The sequence below is a fragment of the Mercenaria mercenaria genome, chromosome 13 (genome assembly GCF_021730395.1).
Source record: "Mercenaria mercenaria strain notata chromosome 13, MADL_Memer_1, whole genome shotgun sequence".
NCBI classification, from domain to species: domain Eukaryota; kingdom Metazoa; phylum Mollusca; class Bivalvia; order Venerida; family Veneridae; genus Mercenaria; species Mercenaria mercenaria.
Window position 1 is genome coordinate 58,468,872 of NC_069373.1, and position 23,665 is coordinate 58,492,536.

The 23,665-nt window shown below is 34.8% G+C and overlaps 1 protein-coding gene across 3 annotated transcripts in view; it reads left to right on the forward strand.

The window, feature by feature from the left end:
- The window catches only part of LOC123528657 (dynein axonemal heavy chain 12-like), an 89,078-nt gene that overhangs the window by 35,984 nt on the left and 29,429 nt on the right, over nucleotides 1-23,665 (forward strand). For all 3 annotated transcript variants that reach the window (XM_053521946.1, XM_053521947.1, XM_053521945.1), the window contains exons 25-44: nucleotides 308-537; nucleotides 1,215-1,401; nucleotides 2,952-3,176; nucleotides 3,779-3,964; nucleotides 4,303-4,428; nucleotides 4,850-5,038; nucleotides 8,016-8,161; nucleotides 11,217-11,355; nucleotides 11,721-11,887; nucleotides 12,503-12,695; nucleotides 12,998-13,203; nucleotides 13,979-14,053; nucleotides 14,252-14,333; nucleotides 14,868-15,046; nucleotides 15,504-15,696; nucleotides 18,474-18,632; nucleotides 18,918-19,127; nucleotides 21,673-21,969; nucleotides 22,558-22,815; nucleotides 23,422-23,643. In XM_053521946.1, coding sequence (XP_053377921.1) covers nucleotides 308-537; nucleotides 1,215-1,401; nucleotides 2,952-3,176; nucleotides 3,779-3,964; nucleotides 4,303-4,428; nucleotides 4,850-5,038; nucleotides 8,016-8,161; nucleotides 11,217-11,355; nucleotides 11,721-11,887; nucleotides 12,503-12,695; nucleotides 12,998-13,203; nucleotides 13,979-14,053; nucleotides 14,252-14,333; nucleotides 14,868-15,046; nucleotides 15,504-15,696; nucleotides 18,474-18,632; nucleotides 18,918-19,127; nucleotides 21,673-21,969; nucleotides 22,558-22,815; nucleotides 23,422-23,643 — 3,669 coding nt within the window. The remainder of the gene's footprint in view (nucleotides 1-307; nucleotides 538-1,214; nucleotides 1,402-2,951; nucleotides 3,177-3,778; nucleotides 3,965-4,302; nucleotides 4,429-4,849; nucleotides 5,039-8,015; nucleotides 8,162-11,216; nucleotides 11,356-11,720; nucleotides 11,888-12,502; nucleotides 12,696-12,997; nucleotides 13,204-13,978; nucleotides 14,054-14,251; nucleotides 14,334-14,867; nucleotides 15,047-15,503; nucleotides 15,697-18,473; nucleotides 18,633-18,917; nucleotides 19,128-21,672; nucleotides 21,970-22,557; nucleotides 22,816-23,421; nucleotides 23,644-23,665) is intronic.

The following is a 23,665-nucleotide window of genomic DNA, read 5'->3' on the forward strand; positions in this document are numbered from 1 at the left end:
TGCCCTTTTATGCCTGAAATAACACCAGGGCTCCTGAGGTCTTCCTCCACCATGAAGGGCTGGAAAGTCACCATACGACCTATAATTCTGTTGGCGTGACAAAACAAAAATAAAGCAATAAAATTTGAATTTGTTAACATAATTTTTATTCAGTTTGTTCAGTTTGTACAGGCATACTTGTTTGCAGGTATTTGTGATAGAACAATAGATTTTTGGTTGTCATGTATTTTTGCAAAGTCAGATGTGGCATACGCAATCATTTTGAAAGTGTTAGCAATTTAAAATGAACTATTTTTATCTCTTACAGTTGCTGAGGTCAATCATTGATGTAAACTTACCCAAGTTCTTGTCACATGATATTCCGCTATTCAACGGTATCATCTCTGACTTGTTCCCGGGACTTTCTCTGCCCGAAGCTGACTACGAAATCTTCTTGAAAGCCATGGAGACTGTGGCAGAAAAGAAAAATCTACAGTTTGTCAATTTCTTCAAAGAAAAGATTATCCAGACCTATGAAATGATGATAGTCAGACACGGGTAAGGCATTTCAGACCTATGAAATAGTGATAGTCAAACTGGTCTGGTTTACTTCTCACTTGCTAAGTTTTTTCATGTTAGCTGATGATTTTTGTTTGCCCGAGTACAAAATGCTCATAGTGAGCTTTCAGGATCATTGAATGTCTACCATTATCTGTCCATGATTTGTAAGAAGTATATATCCTACTAAACAACCAAGCCAGTTTCGGTCAAACTTCACAAGAATGCTCCTTGGGTGCTTCTCTCTGACATCTTCAATTTTATGACATTCATGCAAAATTCTTGTTGCCATGGCAACAAATGAATTTTATATTGTGGTTTTGACCAGAATGGCAATTTTGTTGGGATATGACTTTGTGGATTTTGACTTATGATCCTAAAGTGAATGGGAGTTCTCCTACTTCATTATAGCATTAAATTTCACTCGACAACGAGATCTACGAAAATAAGTCACCCACAAAAATGAATGCTTTTACGGTAAAGGGATAACTTTAAAAACTACTGGCCTTATTTTGAACTCATTTCTAACAAATGACCTTCTACCAAATTCCTTCATATCATTCCGATATGTTAAGATATCCTCTGTTTAATATAAAAAATCGGTGGCAAATCATTTTAAAAATAATTATGTCAGATAATCATTTTTCAGGTATTAATGTTCTTTATATTGATTACAGTTTTATGTTGGTTGGAGAACCTTTTGGCTGTAAGACAATGGTGATCGAGACATTGAGTGAGGGTATGACCTTGCTGAATGAACAAGGTCACACTGATGATTATGAAAAGGTCAAATTTCGTATCATCAATCCAAAGGCTGTGACCATGGGACAGTTGTTCGGTTGTTTTGACCCAGTCTCTCATGAGGTAATGTATATTTCAAATCTTACAATATACTGGTAGCAACAACTGTTTTTTTTGCTATAAAATTCATTGATGCAGACACCAGTATTGATTTCAGTGTGCATAACTGAGAATGATTTTGCATAAGGTCATGTCCCAGAAATACATCAAAAGCAGAATTTTATTGTCTCATGGTCAGATAGTTAACAAAAGATCTGCTAAGATGTAGATAGAAGGCATTTAGTAGAGAATTTAAGATTATCTGGTGTTGTAAGAACTGGGTCTTTAATGTAGATAGTTGGTTTTATTTTCAGTAGTGTTCTAAGACAGGGCTACTTACTACTTTGAAACAACTGTGAATATTTAAACGGCATTATCTTCAAAAGCAAGACCAAGTCTTTAACAACTTGAATATAGCTGCTGTCTATGAAACTGTAAAATTAAAGTTATGTGTAATTTACCCAATCTGCAGTTTGCAAAAATTAAATGCATTTTAGTTTAAACTTGAGACTAACAAGTTTTTTTGAGTCGGCTAAAGGCTGAAAGCCTTTTGATGAGTCCTTGCTATCCAAAGATTCTCTAATTGGACCAAATAACACAGTGAAGGGATGTAGTTCCATTAGATTTCTCAAACTTCAAACAGTTCACTTCATGAATGAAGTTAAGTTGTGTCAATTCCCTTTGCTATGACCAATATACGATGTAATCTGTCATATTTATGACTTGTAATTGTGCAATTCTCGAATGTAACTCATTAAGCATAAATGTGCATTTTAAGAATTGCGCAGGCTTACAAAGCTTGGGTAACATCCAGCGAAAGACAAAAAATAGTTCCAGCAGGGCTCCAGATAAGATGCGTATTAGCGTAAATTACGTATAGAAATAATGCAAATACGCATGTCTAATAATTTCTAAGCGTATAAAAACGTATATAAAATTACAGAAACGCACACAATGCTTTTTTAAAAACAAAATCTGAATCGTCTGGATGCGTTAGGTAACATAGCCGATCAGCCGTAATTCTCCCACATTGAACGTAAACACGCATCGTATGATTTCTATAAACTTTGCGTGGGTTGAATTTTGCAGTCAGTAAACGGATAAATTATCGGAAGAAGAAGCTCTTACTGGTTTGTTTAGTTACTACTGATATTAAAAATGATTTTAATTCTTATTTTTCGAGAAATAAACAAATCGGCGAAACATTAAATTGTATTTTCTTGTAGTTTTTGAAATCGAAAGTAGATCGTCTATGTTTGGCGAAACGAAACAACTTTTTTTATGAAAAGATTTAAATAAGAGGTAATTTAACCGTAAACTTCAATGTCAGATACTGCCAATTGCTGCTAAATGTCTTCGTATCATCACAATTTGTAAAATATATTGTTCAAACTGGAGAAAAGTGTAATCGTATCCGGATATAATATTTTGGGTAAATATCGAGCTGTGTTATGAAATTTTAAGAAAAAAAAAAAACTAAAAACAAACTGAAACTGGTAGACTATACTGTCAGTACATCAATCATTAGCCGACTCAGGCCATTCAGGCCTTTGATTATTATTCTAATATTTCAGTGGACAGATGGTAATGTTGCAAACACTTTCCGAGAGTTTGCATCTACAGATACTCCAGACAGGAAGTGGGTTATATTTGATGGACCGATTGATGCTTTATGGATTGAAAACATGAATACAGTACTTGATGACAATAAAAAACTATGTTTGATGAGTGGAGAAATTATACAGATGTCAAATCCTATGTCACTCATCTTTGAAACCATGGATCTTTCACAGGCTTCAGTACGTAAACCAAGGATTTTCTTACTTAGTAACTGGTTGTGTTTTTTTATGCCCCCAAAGGGAGGCATATTAGTTTTCAACTGTCCGTCCATTTGTTCGTTAGTTTGTTCATTCGTTAGTTCGTCACAACGTTTACTTTTTGCATGAAGGCACTTTACTCGTGAACCACTGCATCCAGGACCTTCAAACTTCACATGCTGATAGTACTTATTAAGTACACGACCCCTATTGACTTGGGGGTCAAAGGTCAAGGTCACCAGGTCAAAGGTCAAGGCGCTGCGGGGGGCATTTGTCACCATTAGTGACAGCTCTTGTTTAAGGCTTCCATATGTTATCCATGTATTCGGTCCAGGTTTTGACAGTAAATCCTAGATATTTCACTGACTGGTGTAAGTAAACGATGGAACTTTGAAAGGCTTCTGTAATTTCATCATGGATCATTGAATGGATTCTGTAAGTGAGCCTGGATCTTGGAAATGGTATTATAAAAGTCACAGATCTTTATATGACTTTTGTAAGTAAACCATTGCATTTTTGAAAAGCTGTCAGTTAGTTGCCTTTCTAGATACAGTTCTTTAAATAGTTGTTAATTGAATTTTCAGCCTGCAACTGTTAGTCGGTGCGGTATGATCTACCTGGAACCATCTACGTTAGGTTGGAGGCCTATTATGAAGTCTTGGCTGAATACGTTACATGAGGTCCTGGCTAGAGAGGCTGCTGATGCTATTGAAGCCTTGTTTGAATGGCTGGTAGATCCATGTTTGGACTTTGTTAGGAAAAATTGCAAGGTATGAGATTTTTGTGCTTTACAACTCTCGTTTTTTGTTAAAATTATTTTCCAATTTTATATATTTACTTATATTATTTAAGACATTAGCAACACTATGTTGTTGAATATGTGTGACATAAACAAATTAAATACATTAAAATAATTGTAACAGATACATCTCAGAAGAAAAAGAAAAGATATAAGTACTACCAAAATGATGATGAAGATAATATTATTACATTGTATACTTGAAAAATGATCTTTATGATAATAGATTTATAGCTAAGTGGGCTAATCTCTTAAATGTGGAATGCTGTCTGAATTATTGTCATTTTTCTCTCTTATTTGTCTTTGTAGGAGTACATACCATCAAAACCATCCAATGCAGTACGATCACTGATGTACTTGATTGACATGTTGCTAGCAGAGGCACTCAGTTCACCGGATCTTGAGCACAACAAATCACTGAGGACCTGGGTCATTGTAAGCCAGCTTTTATATTTCATTAAAAAATTTCTTAACTAAATGTAAAAATAGAACTCTTTAGAATTTTTTTTTCACTTTAATCACTTGGCCCTCACCGATGTGGGTTCATACCTCACTTAGAATTTATGTGAGGAAACCATTCACTTGGTTATGGACATTTGGTGGTTCAATCCAGGTGCCTGTCCATGCCTCCTTCACCATCAAAAACTGTGTTGCTATATGACCCTAATTTGTATAGGCGTGACTCTGACTCGCCCCCCCCCCCCCCCCCCCCCCCCCCACTTCCCTAAAGATCAATGCTGGAGGTCATGGTTTGACTTTGAAACTACTGAACAGTATTAACATAATTTTTCTCTGTACATTGATATGTCTGAATAATACTTCCTCAACAGATCTGTTTGAAATATTTACATTTCAGAATGTAGTACAGTTTTCTATCCCTTGGTCTATTGGAGCTGTCGTAGACGTTGATGGCAGACACAAGTTTGATGCATTCTTCAAGGATTTTATTAGTGGAAAAGATGAGAAAAATCCTATTCCTAAAGCACTTGGCAAATTTGAAGTACCATTGCCAGCAGAAACTTCCATCTATGATATGTACTTTGAGGTATGTATAAATTTAAGCGTAACAAGCTACCTATAAACCTAGTTCAAGCTATAATTACTTACCTGTAAGCTTAAAGGGGCATGCTATCAGGTGATATTTCATTAGTCAAACTTATTCGACGCCGCCCAGGAGGCGGCATCGAGTATATGGGATACACTTTTATTTCGGACCCTGTAGTAAAGATGATAATGAATAGTTTCGGAGTGATAAACTGAACACAGTGAATAGTTTTTAAAATGACCAACGATAATGCACAATAGATTTTAGTGAATAAACAAAAAATGGCAAAAAGAAAATAAAAAAAATGTATGTAATGTAACTTATTATGTGATATAAAACAATGTTATCTGTCTTTCCTCTCCTTACTTGTAGAACAGAAAAGAATTTTTTATTTACAATTTCGTCAAAATGTTGATCCGATTTATTGATAAGGGAGGTTACTCTGTAAGTCAAGTTTTCCTATTTCTGATCTTAGCATGACCTACTTACCTATCTCATTTTCTATTAATAGAACACACCACAGATATACCGCAATGTGTGAATTGCGGACAAGTGAGCATTCATGTATTTTACAATACCATTTCAGAAAACTTCGAAGAGAATATTAAAAAATAAAAATACGGAAAATTACACTTTGCCTGCACAAAATCCATTGTAAAACGTATTAACAAATTAAATAAAGGAATCAATAAGTATATATATATGTTGAAATGAACTGAGGAAGTGTCGCTGTTAACTTATTTTTAACCTTTTGTCTTATTTACGGTTCAAAGAGGACTTCAAGTTAATCGTTCGTCCGGAAAAAAAATGAATTCTATGATATTCCAAAAGTATACAAGAAAGATTCATGCTTTGTGAATAGGGGCAATATAGAGATTACTCATGTTACGTCATTCTTTTCTTGGACAAAATTTTTAGTTGTTTTGGCAACGGAAACAGTAAAATGCTGTGTATAATCTGCATTCTGAAATCTATAATGTAGGTGACTAAGGTCTATGAAACTTCATCAATGAATAGAAAACACTCATTACATTACATGATAATAAAATAATGGTTTCTGTGAACCACAACTTTGAAATAATTATCTTTTAACATAACCTCATTTTCCAACAAACTGCATTTCTGTGAAACTTCATACACACGCTCCTGTATATAAGATTTCACAGGTGCTGGTCTTAGTTAAATAATAACTTTAATTTTGTATGTAAAGGGACTACCTACTCGAAATGTCAATGTTTTTGCAAGCAGAGGATTTGTATTGCATGGTTATACCTTTCTATCATGTTTATTCTTCACGTTTTAAACAGTTTATAACATATGTTGTTTCATGTGCTAATGTTGATAATTTGTAGCCGGTCAGACTAATAAAGTAATGATTAGGTGATTTCTCTTATTGCAATAAACGTACTTCAGGCACAACACTTGGCGGCGTCTTTGATGCTTGCATCAATGAATTTCCTTGTATTTACTTACATGTATGCTGAAAGGGGCATACTTTCTGTTGTACATCATAATATGAGAGTTTAAGGGGTTTAATTTTTAATTTATTAAGTTTTCTTTTTTTTCATTCAAGCATGTTACTTTGTTTGAAAAAGAAGTATTTATTAACCTTTAGCCTGCTGGTGGCAAGCGATTTTGCCTTTAGGCTGATCATGGTCTGCACTGTTCGCTATTCAGTCAGTAAATTTTCAGTGAAAACCACTTCGAATAATAAGTGGTTCTGCCCAAATTGAATGATGGACCAGTCCAGTTTAGAAATTTAGCAGGGTAAAGGTTGATAAATTTACTGTGAAATCATTCAATTTCTTGGGCACTAAATTGTTTGGTTTGTACCAAAACAGCTATTTCGTGGGGATATGAATTTGTGAATTTCAAATTCTTAATTTAAGAGGAATAGGAATTGAAGATATTTCTTGGGATTTAGTTTGATTTCACGGACTGTTACAATTTTTTGTCTGTAGGTAGTAGTAAAGATACCTCTCTAAAGTTATCGTTGATTTCAAACTGATGAAATCTATTGATATATAGCCTTGAGATGTTATTTAAGATTTGTGCAGAAAATGTTAAAAATTGATATACTATTATTTGTGATGATGATTATAGTGTGAGCATGGAGATGGGAAGGTAGGACACAGTGTTCAGTATGGTCCTTGTATGTATTGCTTGTGGTACTTGTATATATATCTTCTTGTATAGCTTGTATTGTAAACCATATCATGGTATGTTCTCATATGGTTCCATTTCAGAGAATGCTACCAGAAACCATGTGATTTTAGTTTGGCTGGTATCATATTTGCCTTTCAGCATATTTTATATTACTCGTATACTATTATAATTACTTCTTGTAATTTTGTTACATTGACATTTCACCTTTAAGTAGGGGTTGGGGACTTTGACCAGTTACTGAACATTTTTTTTTTTATGTTAAGTGGATGGATCCAAATTGCATCAAGTTTTGTCAAGGTTGGAAAGTGGGGGTGAGAAGAATACTTTTTGGGATTGGGGATTGAATAAATGAAAAAAGTAAGCCGTTATGTCAAATTCTTTCAAAGTATACATCTGTTTATTATGTCTCCCACACCACTGTGGTGGGAGACGTATTGATTTACTCCTGTCTGTCTGTGTGTGTGTGTCTGTCACAAATCTTATCCGCTCTCTAAGTCGAACAGTTCTCATCCGATCTTCACCAAACTTGAACAAAATGTGTTTGCCAATAAGTCCTCGGCCAAGTTTGGTAAGTAGCCAAATTGACATAGGCACTTCGGAATTATGGCCCTTGAATTACCAAAAATACTGATGCCAGTGATACAGGTCTTGGTGCGTGGTTGACTCAGATACATAATTGAGAAGAAACACCAATCTAGATGATTCGGAGACATGCGCTTTTCTCAGAAGCAGCTCTAGTTTACATAGCATCTGACCTGAAATATATGTCCAATTAGGAAGACTATTTATACATAATGTGTCTTTTTCACAGCAAAAAGCCAGAGGAAACTGGAAACATTGGAACGAGTTATTGAAAGGAGTGGAACCAAAGACAAAAAATATCAGACAGATGCTGGTTCCCACCATGGATACAGCAAGATATAGGTTCCTCATGGAGCTCTGTATTGATCATTCCAGGTAACAAAGTGCAGTATAACATACATTAACAGCTCCTCTTAGAAACAAATTTCTCTCTGCAAATACAGTTATTTTCTTTAAATTCCAATTTTACAAGTTTCTGTGTAAAATATCCTCTTCAGAGCAACAACCTCTGTACAACAAACACATTTCAGTCTGCCCAGGAGTGTTTGCTCTTTTAGAAGTTGCATGGTAGCACAAACTTGCTGTACGAATGTCATAAAGTAAAACTTGATGTTCTGTCACACATAGAAAATATAGTTCCCCAGCTTGGTTTTGAACTCATGCCCAGGAAAACTGAAAATGATCTTCACACCAGAGTTTTAGCAGTGGGCTGTGGAGTCAGTTGAAGAGTTTTTAAATGATTTTCAATGAAATATCTGAATCCATAAGATGAATGAGTATAATTGAGTCGCACCATGAGAAAACCAACATAGTGCATTTGCAACAAGCATGGATCCAGACCAGTCTGCGCATCCATGCAGTCTGGTCAGGATCCATGCTGTTCGCTAATCGTTTCTCTATTTACAGTAGGCTTTGAAAGCAAACAGCATGGATCCTGACCTTGTCTGGATCCATGCTGGTCACAAACGCAATATGTAGGTTTTCTCATGCTGCAGCTAATATGTTATGACAAAAGGCAAATGAATTATCAGTGTTCTAGCTGTTATAATGTTTCACTTGTAACATTTTCTAGAATTTAAAACAAAAGAATTATCACTGTCTGTTCTGGCTGTTAAAATATATGAATTATCACTATTTTAGTGGTGGAAAACATAGGTAAATACATGCAAAGTGTATAAACATGCTTATACAAATGTTATTGTACCTTGATATATTATCATAATGCACTTTCAAATATGTAGATAAGTTTTCTTTGCAATTTGTACTTGGTACATTATACCTAATACTTTTTACATATGCATGATGTGAAAAAAGACCCTATGGGTTTAAATAGCCCTCATTTTAAACTTTGATAGAGTGTTAAAAGAAATACCAAAGTTAAACATATTTGAATCGTATAAAATTGAAACAACAATTTGTATTGTATCAGTTCCTTTTGAATTGAGCAGTTTTGGTTTCTAAACCTTGGGAGTTCCTCACTTACTGAAACAGTAATTTGTTTTCATAAACATAGCGGGAGTCGCTTTATATCTTTTAATATTAGCCTAATCTTCAAAAATAACTTGAATTTGATTCAGTTCCGTTTTTGGTATAATCTACAGTTCATTTAAAACTTTCTTGGTGTCTCAAGAATGTTCTCATGTCACACAAAATCAATAAAATTCTAACATATCTGATCATAGAAATAATTGATTATTTCACATTTCACCCATGAGGTCTATTTCACAATATGCCAACAATAATACAACATGCACAATATCAGGCTGTCAACCAGTTACTGTACTATAATTTTGGGAACCATATACATTTCCTTTATTTAGATATGTCAGATTTATTATGCCTTTAACAGCACTTCTTAAATGTAATCTCATATTGCTACTATACTTAACCCTTACCAAGCTGGACACAATTGATTCTGCCTTTGTGACCAGTGTAGATCGATCATGATCACCCTGCATATCCATGCAGTCTGATCATGATCTGCACTGTTCGTTATTCAATCAGTGTCTTTTTGGTAAGCACCCCTTTTAACAGTTAATGGTACTGTCAAAATTGTAAGATGGACAAGTTCATTGTAGAAATTTAGCAGGGTAAGGGTTAGATTGAAAGTAGTATAAAACTTACTCTTTATTTAGTAATCCAAGGCAATTCATTAAAGTACATAGTTAGAATTTAAACTTAAAACAGAAAACAAGATTGTTTACGGCAAAATTTCTGTATTTTTGAAAGAAACCACTATGAATTTTCTACACATTTTTCCAAATGGTAGTTGTTGGCCTGAAATGTTTGCATGTGCATATTCTACAAACTTGGGTGTATGGTGCAGCTTATTTTGTATATACTTTTCATATACTTCAGTAGATCTTGTATATTTTCTTGAAATAAGGAAAATAACATCTTATTTATGGTTTTTGCATGTCTGTATATCAGTTATCACCTGTTTGATGTCACGGGAGTGAAATAAAGCCATTACATACTTTCGGTATTAAACTTTTGTAATAAAGCTTTGACGTTGACATCATTTTAAGCGTAGGAGACAGTTTGGTCAAATTCACTTGGTTAATGATATGGAAAGAAAGAAAAAAGTTAACATGTTTCAGCAGGAAAAACTTACATGTGATAAAAAGAATATTACATTTGTTTCTTTCCACATTGAATTTATTCAGCTCATTAGTAATATTAATGAAATTGATAAAATGTTTGGCAGAGCCTCGCATTTTATTGTTTTATTCAACTCGTTCAATAAGTTTGATATATGAAAAGACACTCATGTAATATCCTGTATGCACTGGAATTCATAGAGTCAGGCAGAAAAATAATCAAGGCCATTTCACATATGTGCCAAACTGTAACAGAGTTTGAATCATTTCTGTTCATTTTAGAATCAGCTAGGGTTTTCATCAACCAAATCTATGGAAAAGCATGAAGTCAACATTTCAGACTGAAATTGATAACCCAACTGGGGTTTCAAATCCCACATGCTTTCATTTAGGTTTCGTTGTATTTTTCAGTTCAGTTTAGGCATATATTTGAAAATGGCCCTTTGAGCATGTGTATAAATTTACAAATCCTTTTGTAATTTTTCACCTATTTTCCATCAGCTATTCTGTTTTCTGTATTTAAGAAACAATTTCTCTTAAAATAACTACTAGGATAAGAACAGTTGAACTTTGTTGCCATTTCATTGTCATTATTTTTATTCATTGAAAGTCTTGGATAATTTTGTTATGTTCTTCCATTTTCAGTTTCATTGTTATCATTATTTCTTCACTGTTCTTTTACATTACTTTGCTTCATGTTGTAACATGGGGTTAGTGGGGGTGTAAGTTTTGCTTCATAAGAAATAGATATTTTGAGATGTACACAAAAAATTTAATCGATTAGTGCTGTTGTTGTTCAGTCCTCAGGTTTTCATGGCTTTTATTTTCAGACCACTTTTGTTTGTGGGGCCAACAGGAACAGGCAAATCAGTATATGTACAGGACAAATTGATGCACGACCTTCCTAAAGAGAAGTTTCTACCAGCCTTTGTTAATTTCTCTGCTCAGACCAGCGCTAATCAGACACAGGTAGGGTACTGTTCATTTATATTCATCTCGGTAGTATATTTCAGTCCAATCACCCTTCATGACAGTTACACCAAAATGCCAGTAGTTACGATTTCTCAGGTTGTAAAAAGTTGTCATATTGGAAAAAATAATAGAGGTGAATTAATTACTGTGTCATGACCCTCACTAATTTCATTTATAAAAAAATGATAGAGGAAAGCCCCAATTGTTTGTAACAGTTAGTTCACTGTACATTTATTGAACTTTGAAATTAGATAAAGTGTAACAAGATATAAACATTATTTCTTCACTTTATGTAAAAAAAATTAAGCTAGACAGTATTTCTTTTGTTATAATGCTATTAAAAGACTCATATTTTTACATAGAATATCATCATGTCACGTCTTGATAAGAGAAGGAAAGGGGTTTACGGTCCCCAGATGGGCAAAAGGGCAATCATATTTGTTGATGACTTGAACATGCCACAGAAGGAAGTGTATGGTGCACAGCCACCGATTGAGCTTCTCAGACAATACCTAGATCATGGAAACTGGTAGGTTTTGACCTCTGAAGTGACACCACCCCTTGGTCTACTCTACCTGTCTATCCTAAACATGCAGTCAAACTTGTCTTAAGCTGCCAGTCAGGACAGTGACTCAGTCTAGTTGCTTAAGACAAGTTTAAAGAACAAAAAGTCAGTTTGGGAAGTTAGTTGACTGGCTGCTTGAGGCAAGTGGTCGGTAAGACTGGTTCAAATGTAAAGTCAAATGAAATGTCTCTTGCCAACAAAATTTGATAATGTAATATATTGTAACATGAAAAATAGCACAATACATTCAAACTTAGCGTCTACAAAAAGACGTAAATTTGTTTTTGTTCATCACAATTCTTCTGTTTTGTAAATGCTGCTAGCATAAGGTGTTCATATTAAGCAAGAGATACTGGTTACATTATTTGTTCCAGTGGCGTTCATATAGCATAACAGGTCTAAAAAAGCGATTTAAAGTTGTCAGTCCTTAGTTATTCATACAAAGTTAAAGCTCTTTAAATGTTAATATGGCTGTTTCTTATTTGATTATAAAAGTTTATCACTTCCCTTTTTATAGGCACCTATTTAAACTGATTTGTATGAAAATGTTTGTTCAAAATTGAGCTATATTTTATTCAGGTATGACTTAAAGGACACATCTAAGATTACGCTACAAGATATCCAGTTCTTCACAGCGATGGGTCCACCAGGTGGTGGTAGGAATGATGTAACACCAAGGTTCTTGAGACATTTCAACATCGTCGGAATGAATCCATTCAATGACGAAACCATGACCAAGATTTTCTCTGTCATCATGAGTACATACCTCAGGGTCAGTGAAATTATTTACATTTTGAAATAAGAGTTTTATTTTGACTTTAAGAAATTGCAATATAAGTTTTCAAGATTTCTGTTGCAACTTTCGTCAGATAACAGCACACCCCTCAAGATAATGCTCCTATGCAATAGCTTTTTTTTCCTATGCAATAGCTTTTGTTTAGTTTGATAAAATTGCATGTTGAACAATAGTTTTATTTCTTTGGATTACAACTTTTATACTGAAATTCTTTACTCTCTGACCATGTAGATTTATCTTTATGTGTAAAATGATAAAAAGAAAATACCAAATTTCAGGGCCAGGAATTCCCATCAGACTTTTTCACACTCGGGAACCAGGTTGTGGCGGCAACCTCTGTGATGTATAAAGAGGCGATGGCTAATTTGTTACCGACACCAGCAAAGTCTCACTACGTGTTTAACTTACGTGATTTCTCCAGGATTATCCTTGGTGTCTGTCTAATAAAGAAACCACAAGTTGAGAATAAACGTGTCATGGTCAGGTAATAAACAATTGTTATGAAAATGTTTTCTTTCTGGGAACAAGTGATTTGTTGACAATTACAATGAGTGAAAGGAAGATAATTAAGAGTGTTTTATTTTTTTCATGAACAGAAACTGCTATTCAGGGGTTTCTTTTTTATTCACAAATAAGGTTTTTTGTTATATTATGGAAACACTTAATTTCTTTGGCATAAACTTATTCTTTTGGCAAAGTGGTTATATAGTCGAGCCAAGAATTCATGGATATCAGATTTTAGAAATGATTTATTCAGTGGCAATTTTCTTTGTTTATTTGGATTTGATTTAATAAATGAGTAGACAATTTATTCCCATTAAAAATGATTTATAGTATTCTTCAGCGTGACCACAAAAATGGCTCTGAAATTTCTGTATATGCAACAGGCAGTAATATTGCATAAAAGTAAATAGTGCTTCTGTGTAAAATTTACTGCACAAATAAATTATACAAAAGTCGGCAGGAACATTATTTCCTTGTATATTTTGTACCATTCTCACAGAAATTTAGAATTAATTTGAATATTTCATCTGCAAACTGGAATGATTTCTAGATTTGACAGTTCTGCTTACCTCCCTTTGATATGTCTAGCAATGCCCAGTCATGTTCTTTACAGTTTGATAATGAAATTTTCTTTTCAAAATCATAACTTTATCCGATTTGAGCATTGAATCAAAAGCACTGTAAAGCTTTGTACTATTGAAAAAATGGTCTTGAACTTTGATTCTCAGATTGAGAAATTACAATTTATATTTCAGATTATGGGTCCATGAAGTAATGAGAGTGTTTTATGACCGTCTTACTGATGACAGTGATAGGAAATGGTTGTTTGAGTAAGTAAAGTCCAGATTATTATATTTTATATTCAGTACTAGACAGTTGAAGATGCAGTGTCAGACACATGAAAATGTGAATGGTTACTGATGTAATGAAATTGGGCAATTCTATTCAACTTGTTTCAACTCTGAAATAAATTTCATTTGAATTTATTTTGAATTGTTGAAAATAACTAGTATGTTTTTTTTTTACAGAGCTGTGAAGAAAACAACCAAGGATACCTTTAAGGAGAGCTTTGATTCCTTGTTTGAAAATCTAGTACCAGATGGCGGAAAGGTAGGCAATATGTTTTTTTTTTTTTATGAGGCTTTCAAGGGTTGTGAACAAAAACAGTTCAGACATACCCAATGTACTTTTTATCTTAAAACAACTTGACTTTAGGCTCTAGAGTGGCTATCATTGTATGTATATATAAATTGAAAGCACCTATATATATATAGATATATGGTAAAATGTATCTAGGGGGCCTCTGTGGCCGAGTGGTTAAGGTCGCTGACTTGAAATCACTTGCCCCTCATCATTGTGGGTTCAAGCCTCACTCTGGGCGTTGAATTCTTCATATGAGGAAGCCATCAAGGTGGCTTACAGAAGGTTGGTGGTTCTACCCAGGTGCCCGCTCATGATGAAATAATGCACATATGGGCACCTGGGGTCTTCCTCCACCATCAAAGCTGGAAAGTCACCATATGACCTATAATTGTGTCAGTGCAATGTTAAACCCAACAATAGTAATAATATATCAATAAAAAATATATATAAGCGATATTTTTATAATGTGTATGAAGTTCACTACTTGATTGTTTTTCACAGATTAAAGAGGAAGATTTACGTAGCTTGATGTTTGGTGATTACATGAATCCTGATGCGGAGGCCGAGGAGAGAGCGTATGATGAAGTTCGTTCCCTTGATGACATGTACCAGATCGTCGAACAATGTCTCGAGGAATATAACAACACACACAAGAACAGAATGAACCTTGTCATCTTCAGGTATAGTAAAAAAAAAAAATATATGTTAGTGCCTACGTACAATTTTGTATATATTATAAATATGCTTGTGCACAAAGCAACTTCAACAAAAATATATAAAAATTTGATAATTTTTCGCTTAATATCCTTAAAAAAGTCACTTTTTACAATATAATCTACACATACTGCAAAACAGTGTAGGTTTTTTTCCTGATTATTTCCTTATCATAGTCATTTCACTTTCATGTACTTAGATAATATACTTCAGACTTCTTCCCTGATTCATAAAACCTACTTAGATAATACATTTAGGACTTTTTACCAAATATATAAAGCCTAATTTTTATAAATCATTTGTGAGTTTAGAATTTAATCTGAAATGGAAAACTGTTGCAGAACTAGCAAAAAGTATTGTTTACATGCGTGATTGTATTGAACATTCATCATCTATTTGATATGTATGTTACCATGATTGTAGATATGTATTGGAGCATTTATCACGTATCAGTCGTGTGTTACGTGTACCTGGCGGTAATGCACTACTGGTCGGTGTAGGTGGCAGTGGAAGACAGTCCCTGACACGCCTGGCGACAGCCATGGCAGGATACGGCCTATTTCAACCAGAAATCTCTAAGAATTATGGCAAAACAGAATGGAGAGAAGATATAAAGGTAATGAGGTTTCAATACTAACAATTTTTCTTTTTTTCTGAAGGATGGTTTTCGACCTGACGTTCAGTACTAAAATTTAGTTCCAGTTTTCTCTCTAATTTGTTCATATTTTCCCTCTCTAATTTTACATAGAACTTTGAACTATCAGCCCAACAATCAAGAGTTTGGCCAATAGACAAGCAGTCTATTGGTGCAAAAGTGGTCCATCCCAAGTAGCAAGTCAGTACTCACAGGTATTACCCAACTAAAGCCATCCACACGAAAGTCAAGTGTTTAGTCACTTGCTGGAACTGATGTTCCTCTAATGTTCCATTAAACAGTTGGCCGGTGACTTGACAAAATCATTTATGCCTCAACTTGATATATTGTAATGGTAGGGGAGTTATCATTTACTACAAGAAAAGAGGTTATATCTGAGAAATAGCTGAGACAATGCTTTCAGGTGCCTGCCTTTGTATTAACAACTATTTTGGGTAACATTTAACAATATTAACTAAATGTTAATATTTGGTGTCTTGGTTTTAATGTTCCTAAGATGACAATAGTTATTATATACCTAATACAGTAAAATTTGTATTTCTATACTTCTGTTATGTCATACAGAATGTTGTAAGAATAGCTGGAACAGAACAGGTAGAGATAACATTTCTTGGTCTGTAGCTGGTTGTTATGTAAGTACTAAGGTCAAAGATTGCAATGAGCATATAGTATATTACCATGAGACATTGAAAGTTTTGTCATGGATACAGCCAGCTACAGGCTAGGTTCTTAGATATTAAATCTTTATTGTGCATGTTTTGTAAATGGTGATTACACAAGCAACATAATTCTTTTCAGTTTAGTCATAAATAGTCATTGTAGATATGTACCCAGTCCAACCACTAAGCTCAGTAGTAGAGGTTAAGTCATCCAGTCAAAAGGTTCAATATTTGAGCCGCGCCATGAGAAAACCAACATAGTGGGTTTGCGACCAGCATGGATCCAGACCAGCCTGCGCATCTGCGAAGTCTGGTCAGGATCCATGCTGTTCGCTAATGGTTTCTCTAATTGCAATAGGGTTTGAAAGCGAACAGCATGGATCCTGACCAGACTGCGCGGATGCGCAGGCTGGTCTGGATCCATGCTGGTCGCAAAGCCACTATGTTGGTTTTCTCATGGCACGGCTCATTTGATTCCTGGCTGAGGCTTAAGTTCTTATGAGGACTTCAGACAGTATTTATCAAATAATAGGTCTCTCATGTCTATTTGTGGAGACTTTGTGAGTTACTTGTCAAGAATTTGTAAAGAATACAGGAACACAAGTTAGGTTGATTTGTGGCTATATATAACTGAAGTACTGTTGAAAATGAGAAACTGAAATACAAGCAAACAATACAGTATGCATTGAATTGTTCTTGAATGTTTGTATCTTCATCGGAGATTCACTGCTTAAATTCATTTATATTCACAAATATTTCCAGAAAAGCCAATACATATGAAAGGGCAAAAATTGTACTGTCACCAACAAACATTGTGATAAAGAAAAAAAATGTGTGTGTTCATTAAAAAAGCAGGAAAGAAAGATTTATTGATATCGATAGTTTTTAAGAACAGAGGCGGAGTTTGTTGTATGTTATAATCATTTTATCTCTCTAGATATTTCATCAAGTTTGTCATGTATGCTTTAATGAAAATACAAGATGAAACAATGAAAAAAAAAGATACTCTCATTTCCTGGAAAAGATTCTTTAGTTTTTTGTAAACACACATTTTTTCTTTGTCCTAAAAAATTGTTGTTAAATGTTGAATTTATACCCTACATCTTGTAGCAAATACCTTATAAAGGCTCAATTACCAACAATTTGTTTGGTGAATTGATTTCTGTAATACAAGATGTTGAGGTTTCAGCGTAAGAACACAAATGAATGTGTATCACATGTACAGGTGTAACTGTACAGTCATGTTGCTATCACACGTATGGAAGTAACTGTTCAGTTTTGTTGAGATGTTTTTTCACTGAGCACCCTGCTGAAGTATTCACTTTATGTCTTATGTTGCAGTAGTATTTGTCTGATTAAAGATGTAAGAAAAGGCAAAAAACAGGACAAAAAGATTCTGACATGAATAAAATAACACTCGTCCGTATACTTGCTAGTGTCCATTCAGTTTAGGAATTCTGAGAGAATATTTATCGCTTTAAATATTAAAGCTTTTTAAATTTATTTCTTACACATTGTTATGTGGAATTCATTGTTGAGCAAACATCATTGTACAAATGGAAAGAAACAAGTGATAAACTTTATTAACCTGAATATTGGCATGCCCTATACCAGAACTGGAAAAAAAATCTTAAAAAGAGGGAGAGGATGCAAGTTTCAGGGTTTTAAATATGCCTTGAGTAAAACAACATAAACAAAGAAAACCATAGAATATATTACGCAGGTTTTTGGTTTTAGTATGTCTGGTTTTAATTTTGAAGCTGCTGGGACTTAAAATTGACAATTCAGCCTTGCAGCTAAAATGCTTCCTGCATAAGCTTAAGGCTTCCAGTTCAGGAGTACCAGTTCCATTCCTGGGCCTACTACCTACAGTCTGTGATGTTCCAAGAGATTCATGTCAAGTCACTTATCTCTCTCCGCTCATTCTTGTGTGGAAGTTGCCGTTTTCTTGCAGAAAACATGTGAATACTGGTAGAGAAACCAGGAGGTCTGGGTGTAATATCTGATTGTAGAATGTGATTAAAATTCTCCTTAAAGAGACTTAGTCTTATAATTTTTTATTCATTGTTTTACTTTTAGAACTTGTTAAAGACAGCTGGAACGGGCAAGACCATGGTGTTCCTGATAACAGATACACAAATCAAGGAAGAATCATTCCTCGAGGACATTGATAACTTGCTCAACACTGGTGAAGTTCCAAACATATTTGCTGCTGATGAAAAATCAGAAATTATGGAGGTAATACATTTTGGTTTAAGCAGTGTAGAAATTTGAGTTGTCATACTAAAAGGACCTTGTAGCTACAGCATTAGAAACTGATCTTTTCTCTTTTAGGAAATTAGAATCCTAGGTACATCATGTATTTATTTTTCAAGTAAGAATGAAAACTGCAAACTAGTTGGTAAATTATCTATTATTTGTCTGCAAAACCAAAAAAAAAATACGAGAGGGTACTATTATGGAATAAAAACAGAATTTGTCAAAACATGGAGTATCTATTGTATTTTGGTGTTGTTTATCTAGAGTATACGACCAGCTATGCAGGCCCAGATGGAGTCAGAAGGGAAAGGTGGTGATGATTTCTCTCCACTGGCAATGTTTGCCTTCTTTGTGAACCGTGTAAAGGAGAACCTACATATCATCATTGCATTCAGTCCAATCGGAGATGCTTTCAGAAACAGACTGCGTCAATTTCCTTCTCTTATCAACTGCTGTACCATTGATTGGTTCCAGGTAAATTTTCACTATGCATACATTTACAATCACATAGAAAAACAGTAATGTATTTAGCTTCTTTAACACTAATGGAACAATATGATGCTCATTTTTTGTACTCCCGACAACAAAGTTGTAAGGGGGTGAATACTGGTTTCAGGTTGTCTCTCTGTCTATCTGTCCGTCCGTCTGTCCGTAGACACAATCTTGTGCGCACCATCTCTCCTCATCCATTTGACACAATTTAATGAAACTTCACACAAGTGATCAGTAACAACAGTAGTTGTGCATGGGGCATGTTAGGTTCTTTCAGAAAAATAATTGCAGAGTTATGGGACTTTGTTTTTTGTTACTATACTATATACATAGACACAATCTTGTGCACACCATCTCTCCTCATCCCCTTGACACAATTTAATGAAACTTCACACAAGTGATCAGTAACAACAGTAGTTGTGCATGGGGCACGTTAGGTTCTCTCAGAAATTTTTTTTTGCAGAGTTACGGGACTTTGTTTTTTGTTACTTTACTATATACATAGACACAATCTTGTCCTCATCCCCTTGACACAATTTAATGAAACTTCACACAAGTGATCAGTAACAACAGTAGTTGTGCATGGGGCATGTTAGGTTCTTTCAGAAAAAAATTTGCAGAGTAACGGGACTTTGTTTTTAGCTCGACTATTCATAGAATAGTGAGCTATTGCACTCGCCCATGCGTCGGCGTCGGCGTCCGCGTCCCGATTTTGGTTAAGGTTTTGTATGTAAGCTGGTATCTCAGTAACCACTTGTGGGAATGGATTGAAACTTCACACACTTATTCACTGTGACAAACTGACTTACATTGCACAGGTTCCATAACTCTATTTTGCTTTTTTACAAAATTATGCCCCTTTTTCGACTTAGAAATTTCTGGTTAAGGTTTTGTATGTAAGCTGGTAACTCAGTAACCACTTGTGGGAATGGATTGAAACTTCACATACTTGTTCACTATCATGATCTGACATGCACTAAGCAAGTCCCATAACTCTACTCTCTTTTTTTTCAAAATTATGCCCCTTTTTCGACTTAGCAGTTTTTGGTTAAATTTTTGTATGTAATCTGATATCTCAGTATCCACTAATTGGAATGGATTGAAACTTCACACACTTGTTCACTGTCATGATCTAACATGCACTGTGAAGGTCCCATAACTCTACTTGGCATTTTTACAAAATTATGCCCCTTTGACTTAGCAGTTTTTTGTTAAGTTTTTGTATGTAAGCTGGTATCTCAGTATCCACAAATTAGAAAGGATTGAAACTTAACACACTTGTTCACTGTCATGATATGACATGCAGTACAGAGGTTCAATAACTCTACTTTGCATTTTACAAAATTATGCCCCTTTTTCAACTTTTGTATTCATTCAATTGACAAGGCTGTTGAATAGTCGAGTGTTGCTGTCCTCCGACAGCTCTTGTTTGTTACTATACTATATACATAGACACAATCTTGTGCGCACCATCTCTCATCATCCCCTTGACACAATTTAATGAAACTTCACACAAGGGATCAGTAACAACAGTAGTTGTGTATGGGGCATGTTAGGGTCTTTCAACACCAAAAATTGCAGAGTTATGGGACTTAGTTTCTTGTTAACATACTATGTACATACAGTCTGCATACGCAATCTTGTGCGCGCCTAATCTTCCGAATCCTTGCACACAATTTAATGAAACTTGACACAAGTGATCAGTACCAACCCTAGTTGTGCATGGTGCATGTTACGTTCTTTTAGATAAATATTCTGCATAGTTATGGGACTTTGTTTTTTGTTACTATACTGTATACATACAGTCTATATACATACAGTCCACATAATTATGCAATCTTGTGTGCTTCAGATTGCAATGTACTGTGTCAGTGCATGCGGGGGATACATTCATCACCTTTAGTGATAGCTCTAGTTATATCTGTCGGCTTCAAACATAGTATCAAGCTATCAGATACATGTAATGCTATTAAGAATATGACATTCATTTGAGGGTGATAGGGGATATTGTTAACCTGAACAGTAATGCAAGTCCAGGTGATGTAGTATTCTTTCATCTTAGGAAGCTACCCTTGCAGAAAGGTTGGTGGATCTTTTTACAGATTTTATTAACTATCACAACAGCAATCTTTAAGCACTGCATGGCGGCTGTAAAATGTCTCCCCGTACTTGGATTCAGTGTTGTTATATTTTCTGGTCCTTTGGGATCATGGAGTCCATTCAACATATGTGAAATAGAGTTCCGCTTAAGCCGGTGCTAGGGGGCGTGAGAGGTGTTGCACATTTCATTACCTCTCATGAACAGACTCAATCAAACCGAGTCTGCTATTATTCTTCTTGGTTGCATTCTTTGCTTCCAAAGGATCTTTTTACAGATTTTATTTACTCACCCTAAAATAATGCCTGGAGTTGCACCTTGGGCTTGCCATAACCTTTAAAGCAGAAACCATTGGATTTAAAGTTTGTGTGTGTGACTTTAAACCAAACTAAATAAAAACTAAAACTGAAGTACTTTATTTAATCACAGGCTTGGCCTGACGATGCCTTGGAAAGAGTAGCAAACAAATTCTTGGAACAGCTGGATATAGAAGATGATCAGAAACTGGAGACTGTTAAAATCTGCAAACATTTCCACCAGGGCACCATTGCCCTTTCCACAGCCTACCTGAATGAATTGGGACGGCATAACTATGTGACGCCAACATCGTACCTGGAATTGATCAATGCCTTCAAGACACTGCTTGGATCTAAACAAGACGAGACCCTGAAAGCGAAGAGGAGATACGTTGTTGGTCTTGAGAAACTGGCTTTTGCTGCCAGTCAGGTAAATACATTAGCCCTTACCCTGCTAAATTTCTATAATGAACTTGTTCATCTTTCAATTTAGACAGGACCATTAACTGTCAAAAGTGGTGCTTACCAAAAAGATACTGACTTAATGGCAGTTATTGCAGATTATGATTAGACTACATGGATGTGCAGGCTGATCATGATCTACACTGGTCGCAAAAGCAAAATCAATTGTGTCTTGCATGATAAGGGTTAGTTACTGATATATAATTGTTTCTTACAATAAAGTGGATTAGAAACACCAAAAACAAATTAAATTGTTTAGTTGATACAAAAGATTTTTAATGCATGCCTGTTACACATGTGTCAATAAAAATATATGTTCACAATATTCTGCAAATAGATCCTTTATCTGTTGTGTTGACCTTGAGTCAGTTAAAGGGTCATAAAGACAACACATGTTTATTCAAGGTCATATGTCAAAATGTTTTTTGGCATAAACACATATACATGTTTTTCACAAAAAAAAAAAACATCATGTTTATTAATGCAATTATTTCAGTTATGCAATATTTTTATCCTGTAGTCCGGTAGTATGAAATATTTTGTTTGTTGTTATAAGGTCGCAGACATGCAAAAGGAACTTGAGGAACTTCAACCTCAGCTTGTTGTGTCAGCAGAGGAGAATTCTAAAATGTTGGTTGTCATAGAGAAAGAATCAGCAGAAGTAGAAGCGACCAGCAAGCTTGTGAAGGCTGATGAACAGGTGGCCAATGAACAGGCAGCTCAGGCTCAAGCATTGAAGGACGAATGTGAGGCTGACCTTGCCGAAGCTATTCCTGCCCTTGAGGCAGCCTTAGCGGCTCTTAACACATTGAAGGTAACTTGTCCTTTTGTACTTATATTCTTTTTGAAATTTTTCTATTTTGAAAGAGAATTTAATCATTTGAAGAAAATGTTCACTTATCAAAGTTACCCATTCAGTTGGTTGTAATGTATGTTTTTTCAATGCAGAATACCGTAAACTGGGTGATTTTCATGTCAAATTTATTTTGTGATTTGATCAATTGTAGCTATACATGTTATTAAGGACTTATGCTTTGTAGCCAATTACTGAAGAATGTGTTATTTTTATGTGGACATTATTTAGTGATTTCATATTTAGTAGCCGCATTCATAGACGTAACAACTTGCAAAACGCGTGTGTTTGTTTTAGGACATTATGTAGATTAATATTCACAAATATTTTCAATCTGCCGATGACATTTTTTGGGAATATTTGTGAAGATAAAACCTCTGCAAAAAATAGCTAATCTACAGTAGACTGTTGGAGATAATGCTGCTATGTGTTAACGAGTGCTCTGAATTTGCTTGTTGCTTTATTCACAATTTTTACTGAAAAAAACACCATTGCAAATATCACCCAACATACAGTAGTTTATATTTTTGTATGTAAGTGTCTAGAAATATGACATGTATATTACAGCCAGCTGATATTACCATTGTGAAGTCTATGAAAAATCCACCAGCAGGTGTGAAGATTGTCATGTCTGCAGTCTGTGTCATGAAGGATATTAAGCCAGACAAGATAAATGATCCAGATAAACCGGGACAGAAGATTCTAGATTACTGGGGACCATCAAAGAAACTCCTCGGCGATATGAGTTTCCTCAGCATGCTAAAAGAGTATGACAAAGATAATATTCCTGTAAGTATTTGAAACATATTCC